Source organism: Lepidochelys kempii, chromosome 3 (genome assembly GCF_965140285.1).
Source record: "Lepidochelys kempii isolate rLepKem1 chromosome 3, rLepKem1.hap1, whole genome shotgun sequence".
NCBI lineage: Eukaryota > Metazoa > Chordata > Testudines > Cheloniidae > Lepidochelys > Lepidochelys kempii.
In genome coordinates this window covers 74532597-74560359 of record NC_136382.1, presented here as the reverse complement: position 1 = coordinate 74560359, position 27763 = coordinate 74532597, and the positions used below count along the sequence as shown (strand labels likewise).

General features: G+C 44.2%; 2 protein-coding genes across 15 annotated transcripts in view; one reads left to right on the top strand and one right to left on the bottom strand.

Moving 5' to 3' along the window:
• KLHL32 (kelch like family member 32) overlaps window positions 1-27763 on the bottom strand; it is a 219236-nt gene that overhangs the window by 175336 nt on the left and 16137 nt on the right. Inside the window, exon 2 of one of the 14 annotated variants that reach the window (XM_073336803.2) lies at window positions 27048-27181. The exons of the other annotated variants lie outside the window; for them this stretch is intronic. The gene's annotated coding sequence lies outside the window, so the exon portion shown is untranslated. The remainder of the gene's footprint in view (window positions 1-27047; window positions 27182-27763) is intronic. 14 annotated transcript variants of the gene reach the window in all.
• LOC144930394 (myb/SANT-like DNA-binding domain-containing protein 7) lies at window positions 4174-5680 on the top strand. The gene is made up of 2 exons (XM_078851964.1): window positions 4174-5045; window positions 5634-5680. Exons 1-2 carry the CDS (start codon window positions 4463-4465, stop codon window positions 5678-5680), a joined length of 630 nt encoding a protein of 209 aa, XP_078708090.1. The 5' UTR covers window positions 4174-4462.

The following is a 27763-nucleotide window of genomic DNA, read 5'->3' as shown; positions in this document are numbered from 1 at the left end:
TTTGGGTTGAAATGTTACACCTGCCTCATGCTGAATCATAGAATATCCGGGTTGGAAGGGACCCCAGAAGGTCATCTAGTCCAACCCCCTGCTCGAAGCAGGACCAATTCCCAGTTAAATCATCCCAGCCAGGGCTTTGTCAAGCCTGACCTTAAAAACCTCCAAGGAAGGAGATTCTACCACCTCCCTAGGTAACGCATTCCAGTGTTTCACCACCCTCCTAGTGAAAAAGTTTTTCCTAATATCCAACCTAAATCTCCCCCACTGCAACTTGAGACCATTACTCCTCGTTCTGTCATCTGCTACCATTGAGAACAGTCTAGAGCCATCCTCTTTGGAACCACCTCTCAGGTAGTTGAAAGCAGCTATCAAATATCTATGGAAATTTTCAGCCAAAATGGTTCAGCTGTTTCTGAGAATGAGGCTAGGACAAAATACATTGTTTTGCCCATGCTAACAAATTCTGGTAACCTTTTCTTTGGAAATCTCTAGTGACTCCATGCTTGGAAGAGGGACTTGAAATTTAGCAGTGGGTGTCTTTGTGTCAGGGATGTCTCCAGCGCTATCCCTATGAAAATCTACCCAAATGTTGTAGCCAAGTTATAAGCCTCCAGGGAAAAAAATTGCCATTCACACATACTAAGTAGAGACTGCAGAGATTTTAGATGTTAAAATCTAAGATTCTGTACTTACTGAGCATGCTCAAGCATCTCCTACCTCCTAGTGGTAACTATACAGAGCATATTACAACTCCACAGAGCAATTGAGCATGCTCCATTCCCTCACAGTTCCTACATGTCAGCAGCACCAATTCAAATGTTTTGGAGGAGGTGAGGTGAGGAGGGATTCCTGTCCCCACACACACCTCCTTCGTCCCGTGTTTCCCTCAGCCTGGGATTCTGCCCTCTCTCTTTGAATTGCATGAGCCAGTGCTGCCAGGGTCGAGTTCTCAGCAGACTTCCATGTGTTCTGTTGTGCAGGGGCCAACTCCATGTGTTCCAGATCACACCACCATTTGGCCAAGCTGCCCCTCCCTACATATGGAGGGACTCCCAGATCTCTTTCTAGAGTGATATCAGCTAATTTAGACAATTTCATATGTATCACTGCGATTATGTTTTCCAGTGTGCATTACTTTGCATTTATGAAATTGAATATCATGTGCCCTTTTGTGGCTCAGTCATCCAGGTTTGTGAGATCCCTTTGTAACTCTTTGCAGTCAACCTTTGACTTAACCATCTTGAGTAACTGATTATTTGCAAACTCTGACACTTCACTGTTAACCCCTTTTTCCAGATCTATAAATATGTTGTACAGGTCCCAGAACAGATCCTTGGGGGACCCCACTATTTATCTCTTTTCATTGGGAAAACTGACCATTTATTTTGTATCCTTTAACTAGTTACTGATCCATGAGAGGACCTTCCCTCTGATCTCATCACCGCTTAGTAGGATTAAGAGCCGTTAGTGAGGGATGATGGCAAAGGCTTTCTGAAAATCCAGGTACACTGTATCAACTAGATCACCCTTGTCCACATGCATTTTGACCCCCTCAAAGAATTTTAATGGATTGGTGAGGCATGATTTCCCTTTACAAAAGCCATAGAAAAGAGTCAACAACATATCATGTTAGTCTATGTGTCTGATAATTCTGTTCTTTACTATAGTTTCTACCAATTGGCCTGGTACTGAAGTTAGGCTTACTGGCCAGTAAAATTGCCAGGATCACATCTGAAGCATTTTTTAAAAATCAGCATTACATTAGCTACATTCCAGTCATTTGGTACGGAGGCTGAAGTTACATACCACAGTTAGTAGTTCTGCAATTTCATATTTGAGTTCCTTCACAATACTTGGGTGAATACCATCTGATCCTGGTGACTTATTACTATTTCAAAACCTTCTCTATTGACATCTCACTATGGGACAGTTCCTCAAGTTTGTCACCTAAAAAGACTGGTGTAGAAAACTCCCTCACATCCTCTGCAGTGAAGACAATGCAATGAATTCATTTAACTCCTCCACAATGTCCTTGTCTTCCTTGAGTGCTCCTTATCACCTTGATTATCCAGTGACCCCACTAATTGTTTGGCAGGTTTCCTGCTTCTGATATACTTAAAATTGTTATTTGTTTTTGTGTCTTTTGCTAGTTGCTCTTCAAATTCTTTTTTGTTTTGTTTTTTGTTGGGTTTTTTTTTGGTGGGGGGGGCATGCAAAGGGAACAAAAACTTGACTCGGGAGAGGGAAACGAGCAAATTGGGACAAGGAGCTTGGTAAGACTGGGACTGGAGTGATGGTGAGTGGGACTAGAAGTAGGGGGGAGGAGATGCTGGGAATGAAAGCCAGTGAGGGAGTTGGGTGAGAGGACTAGGAGCCAATTGACTGGTGGGGAGGGAGTGCTAAGATCATCTGAGAAGCAAGGGAGAAACAGAAGACTAGAAGAAGGAGACAGACAGGAGATAGGACTGGGAGCTAATAGGGAAGGTTGGAAGGACTCAGAGCAGACGAGGAGGCCAGGAGGGGGAAACCTGGGACTAGTTGAACAATGAGGAAAACTGAGATGAGAAGCCTGAGGAGTGGAGACTGGAATTAGCTAGGTGAGGAGAATGGGCCTGGGATGAGGAGACGGATGGGGAAGAGATAGGATTGAGACAGGGACATATTAGGAGGAATAGGCAGATGAGTGCGAGCCAGAGTCTGGAATGCAACCCAGGACTCCTGAGTCTCACCATTACCCGACTGTTAGCAACTATCTATGAACCCACTGGTAAAGTGTCTCTCATTCCCCTGTAATGGTGATCTGCATAGATAACAACCTACTACTGCTATAATTTATTCCTTTAGTAATTGGTGGTGAATCTAAAGTTTCCAACGTTGCTCATACCCATGTGGGTCTCATTACAATGCCATATGATGGCATTTGTTTTTTCAGTTTGCTTTTTTTTAAACGGCTAGAAATTTACACCCACACACACACCCCATATTAAGGTTGCAAAATCGAGCACTCAGAATTTCAGAAATACCAGAATTAAGATTACATGATGACATACTATTTTTCTATCAGAAAGGCACAGGCAATTAAAGGCTGCACGCTAATGAATGTACACAAAGAGGACTGAAGTAAGGTTGCACAGGCAACCTTAATTCTGGGATTTTTAACTTTTGCATGCTTAACTTTGCAACCTAACAATTATGTTCTTCTAACGTAGCTTTTTTGTATGTAGTATGTATTTCTCCTGTATGTGGTGTTACAAATGTGGGGAGAAGTAGTTTATTTCTATTTTGAATTACAAGTGCCTATTGCAGTGATTTTTTTTTAAAACGTTGAGATGTAAGGTTTCTTAAAGTATAAAAGAAAAAGAAATTGGTACAAGAAAGCACAACTACTACAACACACACATTATTTTCTAAAGGAAGGGAAAGCTGACTCTTTTTCCACCAGAAGAATTTCTCTCCATACTCATTCCCTATACTCTTTTCCCAATTATGATTTGTTTAGTTTTATGGGCCATGGTGGAAACTGGTAAATATAATAGGATCTAGAGACAGGTACATATAGCAATTTTATTGTTTTGTATACATTTTCTAGAGAATACTTCTAACACCATTCACCTAGTATATTGGTAACCCAAAAATACTACTTCAAATTTGTTCATTAAAAACTTTTGCAAAACTTCAAATTTCATGATTGTTTATTTTCCAAAACCTGAACTTTCCAAGAACTGGCATAGTATTGCAGAAAGCATCAAGGTCACATTTGTTGCCACTGACCATGAGGCAGGGTCTGACATTTTATAATAGGATACATTACATCCATATATAAACAGGAAAACATTGATATGTTCTACTGTAGTTAAACATTTCATCAGACATTCAGACTGGCAATAGTCGCCTCCTTTATAAAATAAATTGTTACAAAAGAAATGAATATTGTCATGAAGGAAGCCATTTGCTCTGCAAGAATCATTTCTCACACCATTGGTGTGAAACTGCAACTCTCAGTCTCACAGAAACAAGGACAAGATCAGGGCAGATGTGTGTCACTTTCCTAACATTGCTTGTGGGTAGCAGTAACTACCTAACAAAACAGAGATGTTGGAATCTAGGCCCTGGTCTACACTAGGACTTTAGGTCGAATTTAGCAGCGTTAAATCGATTTAAACCTGCACCCGTCCACACAATGAAGCCCTTTATTTCGACTTAAAGGGCTCTTAAAATCGATTTCCTTACTCCACCCCTGACAAGTGGATTAGCGCTTAAATCGACGTTGCCGGCTCGAATTTGGGGTACTGTGGACACAATTCGATGGTATTGGCCTCCGGGAGCTATCCCAGAGTGCTCCATTATGACCGCTCTGGACAGCACTCTCAACTCAGATGCACTGGCCAGGTAGACAGGAAAAGAACCGCGAACTTTTGAATCTCATTTCCTGTTTGGCCAGCGTGGCAAGCTGCAGGTGACCATGCAGAGCTCATCAGCACAGGTGACCATGATGGAGTCCCAGAATCGCAAAAGAGCTCCAGCATGGACCGAACGGGAGGTACGGGATCTGATCGCTGTATGGGGAGGGGAATCCGTGCTATCAGAACTCCGTTCCAGTTTTCGAAATGCCAAAACCTTTGTGAAAATCTCCCAGGGCATGAAGGACAGAGGCCATAACAGGGACCCGAAGCAGTGCCGCGTGAAACTGAAGGAGCTGAGGAAAGCCTACCAGAAAACCAGAGAGGTGAACAGCCGCTCTGGGTCAGAGCCCCAAACATGCCGCTTCTATGATGAGCTGCATGCCATTTTAGGGGGTTCAGCCACCACTACCCCAGCCGTGTTGTTTGACTCCTTCAATGGAGATGGAGGCAATACGGAAGTAGGTTTTGGGGACGAAGAAGATGATGATGAGGAGGAGGTTGTAGATAGCTCACAGCAAGCAAGCGGAGAAACTGGTTTTCCCGACAGCCAGGAACTGTTTCTCACCCTAGACCTGGAGCCAGTACCCCCCGAACCCACCCAAGGCTGCCTCCTGGACCCAGCAGGCGGAGAAGGGACCTCTGGTGAGTGTACCTTTTAAAATGCTATACATGGTTTAAAAGCAAGCATGTGAAAGGATTACTTTGCCCTGGCATTTGCGGTTCTCCTAGATGTACTCCTAAAGCCTTTGCAAAAGGTTTCTGGGGAGGGCAGCCTTATTTCATCCTTCATGGTAGGACACTTTACCACTCCAGGCCAGTAACACGTACTCGGGAATCACTGTAGAACAAAGCATTGCAGTGTATGTTTGCTGGCATTCAACCAAAATCCGTTCTTTATCTCTCTGTGTTATCCTCAGGAGAGTGAGATATAATTCATGGTCACCTGGTTGAAATAGAGTGCTTTTCTTCAGGGGACACTCAGAGGAGCCCATTCCTGCTGGGCTGTTTGCCTGTGGCTAAACAGAAATGTTCCCCGCTGTTAGCCACAGGGAGGGGGGAAGGTTGAGGGGGTAGTCACGCGGTGGGAGGAGGCAAAATGCGACCTTGTAATGAAAGCACATGTGCTATGTATGTAATGTTAACAGCAAGGTTTACCCTGAAAGAGTGTAGCGACTGTTTTATAAAATGTGTCTTTTTAAATACCGCTGTCCCTTTTTTTTCCTCCACCAGCTGCATGTGTTTCAATGATCACAGGATCTTCTCCTTCCAGAGGCTAGTGAAGCTTAGAAAGAAAAAAAAACGACCTCGCGATGAAATGTTCTCCGAGCTTATGCTGTCCTCCCACACTGACAGAGCACAGACGAATGCGTGGAGGCAAATAATGTCAGAGTGCAGGAAAGCACAAAATGACCGGGAGGAGAGGTGGAGAGCTGAAGAGAGTAAGTGGCGGACTGAAGAGAGTAAGTGGCGGCAGCGTGATGAGAGGAGGCAGGATTCAATGCTGAGGCTGCTGCAGGACCAAACCAGTATGCTCCAGTGTATGGTTGAGCTCCAGCAAAGGCAGCTGGAGCACAGACTGCCACTGCTGCCCCTCTGTAACCAACCGCCCTCCTCCCCAAGTTCCATAGCCTCCACACCCAGACGCCCAAGAACGCGGTGGGGGGGCCTCCGGCCAACCAGCCACTCCACCACAGAGGATTACCCCAAAAAAAGAAGGCTGTCATTCAATAAATTTTAAAGTTGTAAACTTTTAAAGTGCTGTGCTTAAAGTGCTGTGTGGCATTTTCCTTCCCTCCTCCACCACCCCTCCTGGGCTACCTTGGTAGTCATCTCCCTATCTGTGTGATGAATGAATAACGAATGCATGACTGTGAAGCAGCAATGACTTTATTGCCTCTGCAAGCAATGATTAAAGGGAGGAGGGGAGGGTGGTTAGCTTACAGGGAAGTAGAGTGAACCAAGGGGCGGGGGGTTTCATCAAGGAGAAACAAACAGAACTTTCACACCGTAGCCTGGCCAGTCATGAAACTGGTTTTCAAAGCTTCTCTGATGCGTACCGAGCCCTCCTGTGCTCTTCTAACCGCCCTGGTGTCTGGCTGCGCGTAACCAGCAGCTAGGCGATTTGCCTCAACCTCCTACCCCGCCATAAACGTCTCCCCCTTACTCTCACAGATATTGTGGAGCACACAGCAAGCAGTAATAACAGTGGGAATATTGGTTTCGCTGAGGTCTAAGCAAGTCAGTAAACTGCGCCAGCGCGCCTTTAAACGTCCAAATGCACATTCTACCACCATTCTGCACTTGCTCAGCTTGTAGTTGAACAGCTCCTGACTACTGTCCAGGCTGCCTGTGTACGGCTTCATGAGCCATGGCATTAAGGGGTAGGCTGGGTCCCCAAGGATAACTATAGGCATTTCAACATCCCCAACAGTTATTTTCTGGTCTGGGAATAAAGTCCCTTCCTGCAGCTTTTGAAACAGACCAGAGTTCCTGAAGATGCGAACATCACGCACCTTTCCCGGCCATCCCACATTGATGTTGGTGAAACGTCCCTTGTGATCCACCAGAGCTTGCAGCACTATCTAAAAGTACCCCTTGCGGTTTATGTACTCAGCGGCTTGGTGCTCCGGTGCCAAGATAGGGATATGGGTTCCGTCTATAGCCCCACCACAGTTAGGGAATCCCATTGCAGCAAAGCCATCCACTATGACCTGCACATTTCCCAGGGTCACTACCCTTGATATCAGCAGATCTTTGATTGCGTGAGCTACTTGCATCACAGCAGCCCCCACAGTAGATTTGCCCACTCCAAATTGATTCCCAACTGACCGGTAGCTGTCTGGCGTTGCAAGCTTCCACAGGGCTATCGCCACTCGCTTCTCAACTGTGAGGGCTGCTCTCATCTTGGTATTCATGCGCTTCAGGGCAGGGGAAAGCAAGTCACAAAGTTCCATGAAAGTGCCCCTACGCATGCGAAAGTTTCGCAGCCACTGGGAATCGTCCCAGACCTGCAACGCTATGCGGTCCCACCAGTCTGTGCTTGTTTCCCGAGCCCAGAATCGGCGTTCCACAGCATGAACCTGCCCCATTAGCACCATGATGCATGCATTGTCAGGGCCCATGCTTTCAGAGAAATCTGTGTCCATGTCCTGATCACTCACGGGACCGCGCTGATGTCGCCTCCTCGCCCGGTATCGCGTTGCCATGTTCTGGTGCTGCATATACTGCTGGATAATGCGTGTGCTGGTTAATGTGCTCCTAATTGCCAAAGTGAGCTGAGCGGCCTCCATGCTTGCCTTGGTATGGCGTCCGCACAGAAAAAAGGCGCGGAACGATTGTCTGCCATTGCTCTGACGGAGGGAGGGGCGACTGACGACACGGCTTACAGGGTTGGCTTCAGGGAGCTAAAATCAACAAAGGGTGTGCCTGTACATCAAGAAGTATTTCAGGCAGGACTGCACGGAGGGTTCCAGTAAGAAATGGTGCACCTAAGTTATCGTTGTTATTGGAACAAGGAGGTTAGCCTGGCCTCTGATTGATACATGGCTAGATTTACCTCGCTGCACCTTCTCTGTGAGTGACTGCAGTGTGATCTAGACAGGGGAGGAGGCAAATGAGTACAAAACAAATCTGGTCTATTTCTTGTTCTGACCCACTCCATCTATCTTTTACATCTTTGGCTGGCAGCAGACGGTGCAGAAGGACTGCATGCCATCCACATCTCATGGCTGCTCGGCAGAAGATGGTACAGTACGACTGCTAGCCATCTTCATCTCTTGCCTGCCTGGCATAAGATGGTACAATACGACTGCTAGCAATCCTCATCTCTTGCCTGCCTGGCAGAAGATGGTACAGTACGACTGCTAGCAGTCCGTATCGCCTGCCTGCTCACCATAAAACGGTTCAATAGGACTGACTGCAGGACTAAAGAGAATGACCTGCTCAAGTCACTCCAAATTTAGTCCCTGCGCCCATGTCCGCCCAGGCGCTCCCAGCCGACGTGAGCAGGAGCACCTCGGACACGACGAGGACGACTACCAGTCGTATTGCACCGTCTGCTGCCAGAAGGCAATGGGTTGCTGCTACTGTGCAGCAAAGCCGTACCGCGTCTGCCAGCACCCAGGAGACATAGGGTGACGGTTACCTGAGCGGGCTCCATGCTTGCCGTGGTATGGCGTCTGCACAGGTAACTCATGAAAAAAGGCGCGAAATGATTGTCTGCCCTTGCTTTCACGGAGGGAGGGAGGGAACGGGGGCCTGACGACACGTACCCAGAACCACCCGCGACAATGTTTTAGCCCCATCAGAGTGCTCCATTGTGACTGCTCTGGACAGCACACTCAGATACCCGATTGTTTGCCATTGCTCTGACGCTGGGAGGGGCGCTTACAGGGTTGGCTTCAGGGAGCTAAAATCAACAAAGGGGGTGGCTTTACATCAAGGAGTATTTCAGGCAGGACTTCACGGAGGGTTCCAATAAGAAATGGTGCACCTAAGTTATTGTCCTTATTGGAACAAGAAGGTTAGCCTGGCCTCTGATTGATACATGGCTAGATTTACCTCGCTGCACCTTCTCTGTAAGTGACTGCAGTGTGATCTAGAAGAATGAGTCCCCTAGACAGGGGAGGTGGGGAAGCAAATGAGTACAAAACAAATCTGGTCTATTTCTTGTTTTGATCCACTCCATCTATCTTTTACATCTTTGGCTGGCAGCAGACGGTGCAGAAGGACTGCATGCCATCCACATCTCATGGCTGCTCGGCAGAAGATGGTACAGTACGATTGCTAGCAGTCCGTATCGCCTGCCCGCTCACCATAAGACGGTTCAAATAGGACTGACTGCAGGACTAAAGAGAATGACCTGCTCAAGTCACTCCAAATTTAGTCCCTGCGCCCATGTCTGCCCAGGCGCTCCTGATCGACCTCACAGAGGCGACCAGGAGCACCTCAGACATGACGATGACGGCTACCAGTCATACTGTACCGTCTGCTGCCACAAGGCAAGGGGTTGCTGCTACTGTGTAGCAATGCCATACCGCGTCTGCCAGCACCCAGGAGACATAGGGTGACGGTTACCTGAGCGGGCTCCATGCTTGCCGTGGTATGGCGTCTGCACAGGTAACTCAGGAAAAAAGGCGCGAAATGATTGTCTGCCCTTGCTTTCACGGGGGGAGGGAGGGAACGGGGGCCTGACGATATGTACCCAGAACCACCCGCGACAATGTTTTAGCCCCATCAGGCATTGGGATCTCAACCCAGAATTCCAATGGGCAGCGGAGACTGCGGGAACTGTGGGATAGCTACCCACAGTGCAACACTCCGGAAGTCGACTCTAGCCTCGGTACTGTGGAAGCGCTCCGCCGAGTTAATGCACTTAATGCACTTAGAGCATTTTCTGTGGGGAAACACACACTCGAATATATAAAACCGATTTCTAAAAAACCGACTTCTATAAATTCGACCTAATTTCGTAGTGTAGACATAGTTGGATATGCAAAATCTCTCAGCTCAAGTAGTTCAACCACCACATCCTCAGTAGTTGCTATCTGCAGTTTCCTTCTTTTGGGACTGGCAATCTACCTGAAAGGTATTCATTTTTAGCATTTTCTTTTTTAGCCATCAAAAAATATCATTCAAATGCTGTAAGCACCAGAGCTACAGATTAAGGAGGCATGAAGCCTATGTCACTCTGGTTGGGATATGGATTGTCCTATCTGCTAATTTCTGTAATTCCTTTGTTTGTATGGGACTCTCTCCCAGCCATGCACTACATTTTAGAGTGCTTTCTGTGGAAGATTTCAGAGTAACAGCCGTGTTAGTCTATATTTGCAAAAAGAAAAGGAGTACTTGTGGCACCTTAGAGACTAACCAATTTATTTGAGCATAAGCTTTCGTGAGCTACAGCTCACTTCATCGGATGCATACTGTGGAAACTGCAGAAGACATTATATACACAGAGACCATGAAACAATACCTCCTCCCACCCCACTCTCCTGCTGGCAATAGCTTATCTAAAGTGATCACTCTCCTTACAATATATATGATAATCAAGGTGGGCCATTTCCAGCACAAATCCACGTTTTCTCACACCCCCCCCCAAACACACACACAGACTCACTCTCCTGCTGGTAATAGCTCATCCAAAGTGACCACTCTCCTTACAATGTGTATGATAATCAAGGTGGGCCATTTCCAGCATAAATGCAAGTTTAACCAGAACGTCTGGGGGGGGGTAGGAAAAAACAAGGGGAAATAGGCTACCTTGCATAATGACTTAGCCACTCCCAGTCTCTATTTAAGCCTAAATTAATAGTATCCAATTTGCAAATGAATTCCAATTCAGCAGTTTCTCCCTGGAGTCTGGATTTAAAGTTTTTTTGTGTCCATTTATTCTTGTGGCACCTTAGAGACTAACCAATTTATTTGAGCATAAGCTTTCGTGAGCTACATCCGATGAAGGTGAGCTGTAGCTCACGAAAGCTTATGCTCAAATAAATTGGTTAGTCTCTAAGGTGCCACAAGTACTCCTTTTCTTTTTGCGAATACAGACTAACACGGCTGTTACTCTGAAACCTGTCATTATGCAAGGCACTGCATTTAGCCGTATGGAGTGGAAATCTATCAACTGCATGAAAAAACTTGTACAGATACAAACAGACGTCATCTTCCTTTCCAAATGCAAACAGATGGACATCATACCAAAAGGACTGAAGGTAAAAAATCCATTACAATCTACATACCACACAGACTATGCTGACAGCTTGTGCCACACGTTCTCAAAGAAACTGCGGAATCACCTGATCAACATCCTCTACAGCAAACAGGGAAAGATTAAGAATGAGCTCTCAAAAATGGATACTCTCATAAAAAACCAACCTTCCACACAAACTTCTCGTGGCTGGAATTTATTAAAACTAGACAAGCCATTTACAACGCACACTTTGCTTCTCTACAAAAGAAAAAGGACACTAAACTTTCTAAACTACTATATGCTACAAGGAGCCACAGCAATGGTTCCCTCAACCCACCCAGCAATATTGTTAACCTATCCAACTATACTCTCAGCCCAGCAGAAGCAGCTGTCCTATCTCAGGGCCTCTCCTTCTGCCCCTCCACCCCCACGAACATGATACAGTTCTGTGGTGACCTAGAATCCTATTTTCGACATCTCCGACTCAAGGAATATTTCCAAAATACCTCTGAACATACTAATCCACAGAGGCCTCCCTACCAACATTACAAAAAGAAGGATTCTAGGTGGACTCCTCCTGAAGGTCGAAACAGCAGACTGGACTTCTACATAGAGTGCTTCCGCCGACGTGCACGGGCTGAAATTGTGGAAAAGCAGCATCACTTGCCCCATAACCTCAGCCATGCGGAACGCAATGCCATCCACGACCGCAGAAACAACTCTGACATCATAATCAAAAAGGCTGACAAAGGAGGTGCTGTTGTCATCATGAATAGGTCGGAATATGAACAAGAGGCTGCTCGGCAGCTCTCCAACACCACTTTCTACAAGCCATTACCCTATGATCCCACTGAGAGTTACCAAAAGCAACTACAGCATTTGCTCAAGAAACTTCCTGAAAAAGCACAAGATCAAATCCGCACAGACACACCCCTGGAACCCCGATCTGGGATATTCTATCTACTACCCAAGATCCATAAACCTGGAAATCCTGGGCGCCCCATCATCTCAGGCATTGGCACCCTGACAGCAGGATTGTCTGGCTATGTAGACTCCCTCCTCAGGCCCTACGCTACCAGCACTCCCAGGTACCTTCGAGACACCACTGACTTCCTGAGGAAACTACAATCCATCGGTGTTCTTCCTGATAACACCATCCTGGCCACTATGGATGTAGAAGCCCTCTACACCAACATTCCACACAAAGATGGACTACAAGACGTCAAGAACACTATCCCCGATAATGTCACGGCTAACCTGGTGGCTGAACTTTGTGACTTTGTCCTTACCCATAACTATTTCACATTTGGGAACAATGTATACCTTCAGATCAGCGGCACTGCTATGGGTACCCGCATGATCCCACAGTATGCCAACATTCTTATGGCTGATTTAGAACAACGCTTCCTCAACTCTCGTCCCCTATCGCCCCTACTCTACTTGTGCTATATTGATGACATCTTCATCATCTGGACCCATGGAAAAGAAGCCCTTGAGGAATTCCACCATGATTTCAACAATTTCCATCCCACCATCAACCTCAGCTTGGTCCAGTCCACACAAGAGATCCACTTCCTGGACGCTACAGTGCTAATAAACAATGGTCACATAAACACCACCCTATACCGGAAACCTACTGACCGCTATTCCTACCTACATGCCTCCAGCTTTCACCCTGACCACACCACACGATCCATCGTCTACAGCCAAGCTCTGCGATACAACTGCATTTGCTCCAACCCCTCAGACAGAGACAAACACCTACAAGATCTCTATCAAGCATTCTTACAACTACAATACCCACCTGCGGAAGTGAAGAAACAGATTGATAGAGCCAGAAGAGTTCCCAGAAGTCACCTACTACAGGACAGGCCTAACAAAGAAAATAACAGAACGCCACTAGCCGTCACCTTCAGCCCCCAACTAAAACCCCTCCAACGCATTATTAAGGATCTACAACCTATCCTGAAGGATGACCCAACACTCTCACAAATCTTGGGAGACAGGCCAGTCCTTGCCTACAGACAGCCCCCCAACCTGAAGCAAATACTCACCAACAACCACACAGCACACAACAGAACCACTAACCCAGGAACCTATCCTTGCAACAAAGCCCGTTGCCAACTGTGCCCACATATCTATTCAGGGGACACCATCACAGGGCCTAATCACATCAGCCACACTATCAGAGGCTCATTTACCTGCACATCCACCAATGTGACATATGCCATCATGTGCCAGCAATGCCCCTCTGCCATGTACATTGGTCAAACTGGACAGTCTCTACGCAAAAGAATAAATGGAAACAAATCAGATGTCAAGAATTATAACATTCATAAACCAGTTGGAGAACACTTCAATCTCTCTGGTCACGCAATTACAGACATGAAGGTCGCTATCTTACAACAAAAAAACTTTAAATCCAGACTCCAGCGAGAAACTGCTGATTTGGAATTCATTTGCAAATTGGATACTATTAATTTAGGCTTAAATAGAGACTGGGAGTGGCTAAGTCATTATGCAAGGTAGCCTATTTCCCCTTGTTTTTTCCTACCCCCCCCCCCCCCGCCAGACGTTCTGGTTAAACTTGGATTTATGCTGGAAATGGCACACCTTGATTATCATACACATTGTAAGGAGAGTGGTCAGTTTGGATGAGCTATTGCCAGCAGGAGAGTGAGTTTGTGTGTGTATAGGGGGGGGGGGTGAGAAAACCTGGATTTGTGCTGGAAATGGCCCACCTTGATTATCATGCACATTGTAGGGAATGTAGGGAGAGTGGTCACTTTGGATAAGCTATTACCAGCAGGAGAGTGAGTTTGTGTGTGTGTGTTTTGGGGGGACGGGGAGGTGAGAAAACCTGGATTTGTGCTGGAAATGGCCCACCTTGATTTTCATACACATTTTAAGGAGAGTGGTCACTTTGGATAAGCTATTACCAGCAGGAGAGTGAGTTTCTGTGTGTGGTTTTTGGACGGGGGGGAAGGTGAGAAAACCTGGCTTTGTGCTGGAAATGGCCCAACTTGATTATCATACACATTGTAAGGAGAGTGATCACTTTAGATAAGCTATTACCAGCAGGAGAGTGGGGTGGGAGGAGGTATTGTTTCATGGTCTCTGTGTATATAATGTCTTCGGCAGTTTCCACAGTATGCATCCGATGAAGTGACCTGTAGCTCACGAAAGCTTATCCTCAAATAAATTGGTTAGTCTCTATGGTGCCACAAGTACTCCTTTTCTTTCTGTGGAAGAGTAATGCTTTTATTGTTTGGGGAAACAAACTTTCACCTCTATCGTCTTGATTAATCTTTTTCTATGGATTATTTCTTAGAATAGTTATTTATTATCTAAAAATTTATTTACACAATAATCACTTGCAGCTGCAGGATTTGACCCTAGTTGGCTCAAAATCCAGGAGTACATTGAGGGCAGGAAGCAAAGAAGGTGTGCAGGAGGATTCTGCAGCCCCATGTATACCCCAAAACCAACCTCTCTAGCACAACAGGGCAGGGGAAGAGTTATAAGTGTACAGAGGAAGTGAGAGAACTAGACTGAAACATGAAGGGGAAACCCCTCAGCGTACCAGTTGAGGAGTGGGAAATCCCCAGGCCAGGGAGAGGAAGGGGGAGCTTCTCTGCTTTTAGTACAGCAGGAGTAGCTGCATTCCCCCTGCATTTGCTTACTTTAGTCCCAAGCCCTATGGAGCCAGAAACTACTTCTAGACCACCAACTCTTTTATTAGGGATACGGCCTATATCATTGTAGCCGCAGATAGGTTGCCCTTGTGCTCTATATTCTGCTCTTGAATTGGGGGTGGAGGTGGAAGTTTCTTTCCTCATAAAGGTGCCTTCCAGCACTTTTATTTAGGTGTTGCATGGAAAAACCAGATTTCATCCCAATCTGTTCATCCCCTCTTCTGTCATTTTCCATTTTTAGTTTAATTACCCCGGAGCAAGAATAAATGGTTCTTCTAGAAAGTCTTTCACACTGTCCATTGTCTTCACTCAGTGTCAACCCTGCTGATCTACTTTCTTTCTATTAATAATTATTTTTAAAACCTTACAACAGAGAGCTAGAGAAAGCAGAAATCATAGGTTACATTTTAAAAGAATCATAGAATATCAGGGTTGTAAGGGACCTCAGGAAGTCATCTATCCAACCCTGTGCCCAAATCAGGACCAATTCCCAACTAAATCATCCCACCTAGGGCTTTGTCAAGCCTGACCTTAAAAATATCTAAGGAAGGAGATTCCACTGCCTCCCTAGGTAACGCATTCCAGTGTTTCACCACCCTCCCAGTGAAAAAGTTTTTCCTAATATCCAACCTAAACCTCCCCCACTGCAACTTGAGACCATTACTGCTCATTCTGTCATCTCCTACCACTGAGAACAGTCTAGGTCCATCCTCTTTGGAACCCCCTTTCAGGGAATTGAAAGCAGCTATAAATCCTCCCTCATTCTTCTCTTCTGCAGACTAAACAATCCCTGTTCCCTCAGCCTCTCCTCATAAGTCATGTGTTCCAGTCCCCTAATCATTTTTGATGCCCTCCGCTGGACGTTTTCCAATTTTTCCGCATCCTTCTTGTAGTGTGGGGCCCAAAACTGGACACAGTACTCCAGATGAGGCCTCACCAATGCTGAGTAGAGGGGAACAATCACGTCCCTCGATCTGCTGGCAATGCTCCTACTTATACATTCCAAAACGCCATTGACCTTCTTGGCAACAAGGGCACACTGTTGACTTATATCCAGCTTCTCGTCCACTGTAACCCCTAGCTCCTTTTCTGCAGAACTGCTGCCTAGCAATTCGGTCCCTAGTCTGTAGCGGCGCATGGGATTCTTCCGTCCTAAGTGCAGGACTCTGCACTTGTCCTTCTTGAACCTCATCAGATTTCTTTTGGCCCAATCCTCTAATTTGTCTAGGGCAATCTGTATCCTATCCCTACCCTCTAGCGTATTTATCTCTCATCCCAGGTTAGTGTCATCTGCAAACTTGCTGAGGGTGCAATCCACACCATCCTCCAGATTATTAATGAAGATATTGAACAAAACCAGCCTAGGACCGACCCTTGGGGCATGCTGCTTGATACTGGCTGCCAACTAGACATTGAGCCATTGATCGCTACCCACTGAGCCTGACAATTTAGCCAGCTTTCTATCCACCTTATAGTCCATTCATCCAGCCCATACTTTAAGTTGCTGGCAAGAATACTGTGGGAGACCGTGTCAAAAGCTTTGCTAAAGTCAAGGAACAACACATCCACTGCTTTCCCCTCATCCACAAGCCAGTCATCTCATCATAGAAGGCAATTAGATTAGTCAGGCATGACTTGCCCTTGGTGAATCCATGCTGACTGTTCCTGATCACTTTCCTCTCCTCTAAGTGCTTCAGAATTGATTCCTTGAGGACCTGCTCCATGATTTTTCCAGGGACTGAGGTGAGGCTGACTGGCCGGTAGTTTCCAGGATCCTCCTCCTTCCCTTTTTTAAAGATGGGCACTACATTTGCCTTTTTCCAGTTGTCCGGGACCTCCCCAATCGCCATGAGTTTTCAAAGATAATGGCCAATGGCTCTGCAATCACATCCACCAACTCTTTTAGCACTCTCAGATGCAGCACATCCGGCCCCATGGACTTGTGCTCGTCCAGATTTTCTGAATAGTGCTGAACCACTTCTTTCTTCACAGAGGGCTGGTCACCTCCTCCCCATGCTGTGCTGCCCAGTGCAGCAGTCTCGGAGCTGACCTTGTTTGTGAAGACAGGCAAAAAAAGCATTGAGTACATTAGCTTTTTCCACATCCTCTGTCACTAGGTTGCCTCCGTCGTTCAGTAAGGGGCCGACACTTTCCTTGACTTTCTTCTTGTTGCTAACATACCTGAAGAAACCCTTCTTGTTACTCTTAACAAGAATCATTTGAAGGAGCCCATGGTCCACCTCATGAGTATGACTCATGTCATAAATATAAAGGGAAGGGTAAACCCCTTTGAAATCCCTCCTGGCCAGGGGAAAGCTCCTCTCACCTGTAAAGGGTTAAGAAGCTAAAGGTAACCTCGCTGGCACCTGACCAAAATGACCAATGAGGAGACAAGATACTTTCAAAAGCTGGGAGGAGGGAGAGAAACAAAGGGTCTCTGTGTGTCTGTCTATATTCTGTCTTTGCCATGGATAGACCAGGAATGGAGTCTTAGAACTTTTAGTAAGTAATCTAGCTAGGTACGTGTTAGATTATGATTTCTTTAAATGGCTGAGAAAAGAACTGTGCTGAATAGAATAACTATTTCTGTCTGTGTATCTTTTTTGTAACTTAAGGTTTTGCCTAGAGGGGTTCTCTATGTTTTGAATTTAATTACCCTGTAAGGTATCTACCATCCTGATTTTACAGAGGGGATTTCTTTATTAAAAGTCTTCTTGTAAGAAAACTGAATGCTTTTTCATTGTTCTCAGATCCAAGGGTTTGGGTCTGTTGTCACCTATGCAAATTGGTGAGGCTTTTTATCCAATATTTCCCAGAAAAGGGGGGGTGCAAGTGTTGGGAGGATTGTTCATTGTTCTTAAGATCCAAGGGTCTGGGTCTGTAGTCACCTAGGCAAATTGGTGAGGCTTTTTACCAAACCTTGTCCAGGAAGTGGGGTGCAAGGTTTTGGGAAGTATTTTGGGGGGAAAGACGCGTCCAAACAGCTCTTCCCCAGTAACCAGTATTAGTTTGGTAGTGGTAGCGGCCAATCCAAGGATAACGGGTGGAATATTTTGTACCTTGGGGAAGTTTTGACCTAAGCTGGTAAAGATAAGCTTAGGAGGTTTTTCATGCAGGTCCCCACATCTGTACCCTAGAGTTCAGAGTGGGGGAGGAACCTTGACAACTCACATCTCAGCCAACAGGATTTATAAGAAGCTCACTTTAGTGCAATGAATTCTCAAAAATCTTCAGTCACCCAGTTTAAGCTTTTCTGATTACTTTCCTAAGAAAATATGCCAATCTCCATTTCACACACAAAATTTCAATACACTCTACAGCCCTCACAAGTGACAGGACCCAGAATTAATGCTTTTTACATATCAAAAGGCGCTTTTTTTAAAAAAAAAGAAAGACTTAAGGGGAACTGGATGGCTCAGATGATTGGTAATTGGTAGGGCCCTACCAAATTCATGGCCATGAAAAACATATCACAGACCATGAAATCTAGTCTTCCCACTGAAATCTGGTCTTCTGTATACTTTTACGCTATACTATACAGATTTCATGGGGGAGACAAGTGTTTCTCAAATTGGGGGGGGGGCGACCCAAAGGGAGTCATGGTGGGGGTTCAAGGTTATTGTAGAGGGGTTGTAGTATTGCCACCCTTACTTCTGTGCTACGTTAAGAGCTGGGTGGCAGAGAGCGGTGGCTGCTGGCCAGGCTCCCAGCTCTGAAGTCAGCGCCCCACCAGCAGCACAGCAGAAGTAAAAGGTAGCAACAACATAACATGCCACCCTTATCTTTGTGCTGTTGCTGGCAGTGGCTCTGCCTTCAGAGCTGGGTGGCCAGAGAGCAGCAGCCGCTAGCTGTGAGCCCAGCTCTGAAGGCATTGCCACTGCCAGCAGCAGTGCAAACGTAAGGGAGGCAATACCTATAATAACCGTGCGATCCCCCCACTACTCCCTTCAGTTGCAACACCATGACATTTCAGATTTAAATATCTGAAATGATTAAATTTACAATTTTTAAAACCCTATGACCGTGAAATTGACCAAAATGGACCATGAATTTGGTAGGGCCCTAGTAATTGGATGTGGATTCTTCTTTAAATCTACACAATTCAGAGTCAAATTGACTCATGTTAGCAGTTGACACATTTGGCAGTCTCAGCAGAAAGGCCAGGCCCTAATAAATAGGTATGGAAACCTTCCTCACTTCTAAGGATGGCCTCTCAGTAATACAGTTGATGCATATTAGTAGTATCCTGGCATGGACCCTAATTCTCCATTGCCATGCACTTTGTGTGCAGAGAGCCATGCATGGCATATACTCAAGTTCTGGCATGTAGGTTACTCCACTCTACTTGCCCAAGCAGTGCCTCACTGTCTACACAGCTATTTATACCCATGCTAGCTGGGGTGCAGAGTCTCTGCTCTATTCCCCACTGTAGGTGTAGACGCGCCCTTAGCTTCACCTCTCCCTTTGTATTGGCCTGGTATCTGGCAAATGTCATAGGTTGCATTATACCTTGCAAAATGAAGGCGATAACGAATAGTATGAAATAAATCATTTCTTCAGCACTTTAGATTGAAAACATTGAGCCCTGTAGGAAGCCAAATTTGAATGATTAACGTTCTGCAATTTAAAAAGCCCTATGAACAATTATTCCCAAAGAACATCATTCTTTGACTATAAGCACCAATGTGAAGACAGATTATACTGGTTCTAATATAATAAATGCTGGATATAGCAGCTCATGGTTATATAATTTTGAATTGAAAAGGTCATATTTTGAATTGGAAATATGACCTTAAGTTTATAACAAACAATATTGGACAGCAACTTCTCCCTGCTCTCCCCGCAAGAGAATGCTTTTCTTTTTTCTTTTTGTAGAGTATTAAACAAATGTCAAGGTTAGTTAAACTCCCATCCAAAACTAATCCTAATCCAATTTAAAATACAGGGGTTTGGTAAGTATTTTGTGCATGCAGAGACCTAGCATAGGCATGAGTAAATTGTTTAAGACCATGCATTTGTTTAAACAGATGGTATCTACACCACATTACATTCTGTTGTCAGATAGCTTCTTTTCTATGAATTCAAATAAATAGCTAGTATTTAAACTTTTTAAGACAGCTCATCAGAAAAAAAACATTTCATCTGTGTAACATCGAGGTTATACAAATGAAACAGAAGTTGGAATGTAGCCATTAAGATTCATTATACACAACTGCCAGAGTTAATGAGTTCAAGCCCTGACCCTAGCTTGCACCCTAAACAACGTATCTGTGACCCAAGGAAATCTTGTTTTGGCTGAAGGAAATTCTTCCTACTCCAAAAACTGCAGAGAAATTCCACAGCCATGACGGCTGCCTCAGCCCTGCAATAGTCTATGTAATAACTAGTGGATACATGTAGCCATGAATACAATGGCCCCACTATACCCTGCTTTCCAGCTACCCACAGGGGTTCACAGGGAGCCTCTGAAATATCCAAGTTCTATAGCAGAACAGTACAGCAGACACATTATTCAGGCTCCTCAAATCCGGCATAAAATGGAACCCCATTAGTTCCAGTCCTCTCAATTGGTACTATACCAATTTAGAGATCTTTGAGAACCCTGGCTGTAATCAGTGTTGACCCAAAGCTACTCACCTAAGAAGGGTTCAGGAACAAATTTATTTTTGTTGAAGCTGAAAAGTCTATCCTATGTGCAAGGATAGGAATTTTTCTTCCTGGAAAGTATCCAGTTATAAGCATTTCATTGTAATTATCATTTGGATGGGGTTTGCATTAAGGAAGATGCATGCTACCAAATATTTTTTTTAAACCCTAATCTTTAATCATGGAACACTGACCAGTTTGTTCATGGACCAATGACCAAGAAGGTGTTTTTCCACACAGCTCAAATTTGAGCTGATAATTTTGGAAGAAATTCAGTGATAAAAGCTCAGAGACCAAAGGGATTAAAACCCACATACTCTATAATATAGCTCCCCTTTCTAAGTAACTAGGTTACCACCTAGTATCAGTAGAGTGGTTGGGAACATGTTGAAAAATTTGTGAGATTTACTCAGGGACCACCTAGAAAAGAGTAGTTTGCTGAGAGTAGAGTAAAACCTTGTGATGTCACACTAATGACAGGGAAAGCTACTGCAAACTATTGAATGCTGTGAATTAACATAGAAAAAAACCCAACACAGTAATAAATGCAGATGTACTGCATCAAAATATATACTTTGGACCGAGCCTTGTTCTCGTTTAATGCAATGGGAGTTTACTCACTGACTTCAATAGGAGCTGGACTGAGCCCTCGGCTCATTTCTCTCCACAGTTGTAGTCATTAGAATTATTTATGGCAATACTTCATAACATGCTAGTAAATGTACTACAGTATATTTTATAAACAATAATGAAGTCTTATTAATGCAAAACCTCACCATAAAACTAAGGAATTATATATTTGTGGAGAAGTGGCCACCATTTTTCTGGGCAAATTATATAGTGTGCAGTGTAGTAAAGTGCAGATGAGTGAGTATCTAATTGTTTATCATTTAGAAAGAGTTATCACAACTGATGAAGAAAACTAAGTTAGATTCTGGGGTGAGATCTCAGCATTCATCATATCCCATTCCCCTTCTGTGACCCAAGTTGCTCCTGGGCTCAGATCAAACCACTACTGAGTCCTTGGGGGCAAAGAAACAAAAAGGTGTTTTTATATGACTCTCATCCCTTTTAGGCAGGGGACCACCTGCAACTACCGAGGTGACAACTGGAAGTATGCTCTCCTTCCCCGTCAGCCCACACTGAACTGTGCTCTTCCCTTTTGACCCCTCTCTCCAAGCATGAGAACTATTGCAACTACAGTGGAGTGGAGCTGACTGAGCCCACTGGAGCGTTAACCTTTCTGTGCCCCTTCCCTCCCCCATTAAGATGGGAGTCTTATGGGCAGATGCAACTAGGAAAGAAACTGGTAGCACAGCTCTATTAGAGCCACATTGCCACGGAGCCAGGGGCTGGTGGGAGGCCCCAGACAAAGAGGCAGGAGGGTTCCAAACAGGTCGCTGTTGCCCAAGATCAAAACAGATCCCAAAAGATCTAGGAGGTTCTCCTTAGCAGAACACCTGGAAGAAACTCTATGGAGGACAAGCTTGTGGAGATTTCCTTCCCCACACCTTTTACTATGGATTTTAACTATCGGAGGAGACAGGGCATTAGCCCTGTCATTCTAGCTGTGACAATCTGCCAGTGAAGTCAGTGTGAGTAGGGTCAGGCTCTGGCTCTACTTTTGGAAGTTCCAAGCTCTTCATAGCAATACCGGGCAAGCTCCTAGTCAGGAGGATTACATTATTTAATCTATTTCCATGCAAGTATGCCTTTTGTAAGAGATTTCACAGATCTCATTTGAACAGATTCTTATGCTGCTAAATGTAATGATTTTTACTGGGTATTGGCACTGTATATCTATGAAGACCTCACAGGTGATGTTTTCAATTATTTTTAAAAATTAGATATTGTCTGGTGTCAGCAAGATCGCCAATTACCATCTTAATAAATCACAGGCATTTGAATGTCAGGCATTTGATTCCAGCTGCTATGATCTTTTGTACAACTGTGAGCAACATTCCCCTGGAAAGGATATGGTGATTTCAAAAAGGACATGTCTCTCCAGGGAGGACTTGGTGACCAGACTAAAGCTGTGATCTCACAGACATCAATTAAACAATACTGATTAGCACTGGCATAGCACTTTTCATGTTCAAGGTACTTTATAAACTTTGCTAAAGATAATTTGTTAAAAATAAACTGTCATAATGAACTATGCCATATGTAATCATTCAAAGAGTCTTGTTTAAAACCAGTTAAAGTATTTTCTAAAAAGTCTGTTTTAACTCATGCATAAATTCATTTTGGTTTATTCTATAGTTTTTAGATGAGGAAGTTATAAGCGCCTTTATATCAAATGTGCTTAGGTAAACCTTCTCTATTCATAGCACTGCTTTCAGAGTAGCAGCCATGTTAGTCTGTATTCGCAAAAAGAAAAGGAGTACTTGTGGCACCTTAGAGACTAAAATGTATTTGAGCATAAATTTTCGTGAGCTACAGCTCACTTCATCAGATGCATTCGTTAGTCTCTAAGGTGCCACAAGTACTCCTTTTCTTTATTCATAGCACTGTATGTGCAGCCTATAAAATTAAGTGACAACATTTTGAGCCTGATTCAAAGCCCACTTAAGTCTTTCCACTGACTTCACTGTGCTCTAAATCAGGTCCTTTGAACTGCATTATACTTGATTTTATATTGCCTTTGTTATATACTATTTCACAATATTCAATAATCCACACTAGATCTCCCATTCATCTGACTGATCTAGTGATGTTCTGTTATAGTTAAATTCTTCACAGAGCCTCACAGGTAACAGGATGCCTGGGGTGACCTGTTCATTCTTCTTACAGCTTGCTCCCTTTTCCCTTCCAGAGGCGAGTCCGAATAAGCTTAGATAGTGGCTGGCATAACAGAGGAGCAAAACTATAGAACACACACACACACACACACACACCCCATTGTGCAGAGGTGAAAATTAAAGCTGGGCGCCCACTACTTTAATTTACCAAAGTATGAGGTGCAATTTACATGTTGAGAATCTGAATGCTGGTATAAGTGGGTGTAAACACTGTAGGAGTCAGGGGATCGGAGTCTAACTGACAGCATTTTCTACATCAATTTGATCCAGAGAATGGTTTATGCAAAAAACATTGCTAAACTGGTTTATTCAGAACAATGCTACCCGACAGGTGCTGTCTGCACCAGTTAACCTGGAAAGGTTAATTACAAATTGCCAGAGGTTGATGATGAAAATAAGAACAGGAGAGTTAAAGCAACTGTAAGTAAGTAAAAACAGAGAAGAGAGGAAAACTGCTTGCTAAAATTACCCAAAATGATGCTACATCTTCTGTATATTACCGTGTCTAATGGGCCTATTTGGATTTTGTGCTTATTATAAAGTTCTTTAATCGTTTGCTGGTGACATGATAGATTCCTCCCACAAAACAAAAATGAAAAAAAAATTACATTAGTGCTCCAGGGCCAAACTTCACCCTCAGTTACACCATTACACCACCACAGAAGTCAGATTTTTTTTCAGCATCTAAACAGTGACTAAAATACCAGTGGTGCCAACTGTCAAGATTTTACTGAAAGTCTCTAGTGGTTTTCTTAATATCCCAGCTCCTAGAGGCAAATTATGTTAGAATCTCATCTTTCATCTGAAAAATAAAAGTAAGCTTCCAACCCTCAATATTGTTGGGGAAAGCCTGAAAATGTGACCAATTAGTAACCTTCAGGCTCTGAAGCCAGAAGCCAAAACCCCTCAAATACTATTTTTTTTTTATTCTCATAATTTCTGTGGCCTGACTCATGATTTTTGAATGCTTGAGGTTGGCAACATTGAAACCAGACCTTAAAGGAGAATGCTACATGGAAGAGCTATTCATCAGTGTCCAGAGCGTATGTACAGCTATGCAAAGATCTGGTGGTAGTGGTACTGGATGACATTAAATTTCTCTACAGTTCCCACTCAGCACAAATTAATCCAGTGACTTGCCTGGGAAGGCAAGCAATCAAGGACATAACTGATGAATGAGCATATTTTCAGGGACTAAACAAATAATTAAGTAGCATGTAACTTTTCTCCATAGTAAGTGGCACACAACAGAAAACCTGCATTTGAATCAGATGACCTGTTACAGACAGAGTGTGCCCTCTACAGCATCTTGTCTATGACTAGGGGTAGATGTCTTGCACACAATCCTATGTAATACTGTCAGCACAGAGCTATAGATTTCTTTTCATCTTGAACAACACACCACACAACTACGAAGCACAGGGACAGCAATTTGGTCAGTGAGGGTACTGTAACAAAACAAACAGACTTGAAATTCTATTTGCTCAGCTGACAGGACTGCAATTGTTTCAAGTTACTCAGTGATACCAAGTATCCAAAGCACCTCTGCAAGCTGCGCTGAGGGAGCTGAGAACAGGTTTTGCACATGTTTCAGGTTGGATGCAAGTCTCCTGGGTTGGTGCTGGAACTGTCATCTAATTTTGTAATTCTTGGGTTTAGCAATATTGCCACTCAGAGTGCCACTTCAGACACTGCTGCATCACCACTCTGTCTTGTCCTGCCTCAGAGGAGGCTAATTCAGTCACACAACCGTTTATCAAATGTGATTTTTAAGTCTCTTGTCATTGTGGTATGTCAGAGCTCTATCTCATTGACCAATCCTGGTCATTTCAGCTTGGCATCAATATGGATTCTGACACCGCCTCTTAAAAGGTGTCCCTGGCCCCTGAAATGAACCAATAATTAAGACTGTAGGAAAGTTGTGATTTTTTTGGTTGAAAAGATGCAGCCACAGTTTGCTACAGTTGCAACTTTGGTGTGGTCAGTTCAAGTACCATAACAAAAAATTAAAATCCAAACGTGAGTGGTGGTGTAACACCACTCACTCATATTTGTCTTAGTTGCCCCTACACAACAATAGAGGGGCATCTGGGCCAAATTTCAGTGAGTAGCATTGCAACCTGGTGCATGGTGTTGGAACATCACTCACATCTGCAACTATAAAAAAGTTGTGGTGTGTAAGAAAAGTTGCCGTTTCCAGAAAAAAATTGCAACCTGTGACTTTCTTTACAGCCTTAGCAATAGTTCTGTTATGAAATACCACGTCCAGGCTACAGCAGAAGTGCTAGCCCTTCTGAGATCACGTAAAGCCTGGCTTTGCAATATTATTGTGAGCAGTTTTCCAGTATTTAACTGAGATCACTGGAGGAATCCATGTCCCACAAACACAGGGCCAAACCCTCAGGTCTGGATTACAACTTTCCGAGAAAATGACAGGCAAGGTGGGGGGAGCTCTTCATAGAATATCAGGGTTGGAAGGGACGTCAGGAGGTTATCTAATCCAACCCGCTACTCAAAGCGGGTCCAATCCCCAACTACACCATCCCAGCCAGGGCTTTGTCAAGCCTGACCTTAAAAATCTCAAAGGAAGGAGATTCTACCACTTCCCTTGGTAATGCATTCCAGTACTTCACCACCCTCCTAGTGGAAAAAGTTTTTCCTAATATCCAACCTAAAACCTCCCCCACTGCAAAGTGAGACCATTACTCCTTATTCTGTTGTCTGCTACCACTGAGAACAGTCTAGGTCCATCCTCTTTGGAACGCCCTTTCAGGTAGTTGAAAGCAGCTATCAAATCCCCCCTCATTCTTCTCTTCTGCAGACTAAATAATCCCAGTTCCCTCAGCCTCTCCTCATAAATCATGTGTTCCAGTCCCCTAATCATTTTTGTTGCCCTTCGTTGGACGCTTTCCAATTTTTCCACATCCTTCTTATAGTGTCTTCTAAATGAGAGATTCTTCAAGAAGGGTGGAAGGCTTTGCCCCCACCTGCAAAATATGTTGCACTTTGGCCTCCTACCCCACAAATTACAAGGGATCTGCAGGAGCCAATGGCCATTTGGTGTATGGCATCTCCCACCTCCAATCTTCCTGGGCACATAGCCTTTGTAGCATGGCTCCACTGGAGCTATCCGTGCCCTTCAGAAGGAATCCATACATAAAAGGTGCTTCCACTACATGGAGGGGCCCTGCAGGAATGCGAATAAACTCCAGGCATGATCTCCATGGAGCTGATGGAGAGACTGTACGGTCATTCCCAGTTCCAGCCGGAGCATGCCCATTCTCCACCTTGGTCCATCCTAGCCCCTTCACAGATCTCAGTACCAGAGAGCCCTCTGCAGGGACTCAAAGCACAGAAACAGTTTCACACAGATGACTGAACTCAAAGTCATGAACTGGGCAATAGGTTTTAATCAATCAAAACTCCCACCGATTTAATTAAAAATGGAATAAAGATTTCGGGTTTTGGCCAAGTTTCTTTATAAGTACTATTTAAAATACCCTCAAGCAAATGGGTACATTCTTCAGCTACATCACTGGGAATGCTTTACTAATTCATTCATTAAATAATATTAGACAGAAAATTGTGAGTCAGCAACAGAACAGGAAATTTACAAAATAGATAGTTAGTTTTTAATATGGAAAGATGTTTCCAGTTTAATCAAAACACTAAAATAAGGAAACTCATCTTCACATTTAATATTTTGTTAGTGGGGGGGGAGACCTCTTTGCTTTTGCATTACTACCTATCACTGGCTTATTAACAACTTGTTCATAAGCACCTCAACATAAGGAAGGAAGCTTGACAATACCTTGTAGGAAATTTGGCAGATTCCTGGCAGCATTAATTTGGGTAATTTGTGCAGATTTTCACCTTCCTTTGAGGCTGGAATTGGCTGGGATCACTGCATTTAGTTTCTTTTGTATCCTCTGGAGGCTGTATCCTCTGGAGCAAAAGAAAAGATTACTGAACTTTGCCTCACAGAATCATAAAAATGTAGGACTGGAAGGAATATCAATAAATCATCTAGTCCAGTCCCCTGCACTGAAGCAGGACTAAATATAATCTAAACCATCCCTGACAGGTGTTTGTCTAATCTGTTCTTTAAAACCTCCAACGACAAGATTCTACAACCTCACTAAGCAATTTGTTCCAGTGTTTAAATATCCTTACAGTTAGAAAGTTTCCTAATATCTAACCTAAATCTCCTTTCCTGCAACGTAATCCCATTAGTTCTTGTCCTGTTCTCAGTGGTTAAGGAGAAGAATTTATCCCCCTCCTCTTTGTAAGAACCTTTTAAGTACTTGAAAACTATGACTCCCCTCAGTCTATTCTTCCCCACTAAACAAACCCATTTTTTTCCATCTTTCCTTGGAGGTCATGTTTTCTAGACCTTTGATCATTTTCGTTGCTGTCTTCTGGACTTTCTCCAGTTTGTCCATATTCTCCTGAAGCATGGTGTCCAAAACTCAACACAATACTCCTGCTGAGGCCTTATCAGCACAGAGTAGAGCGGAAGAATTACTT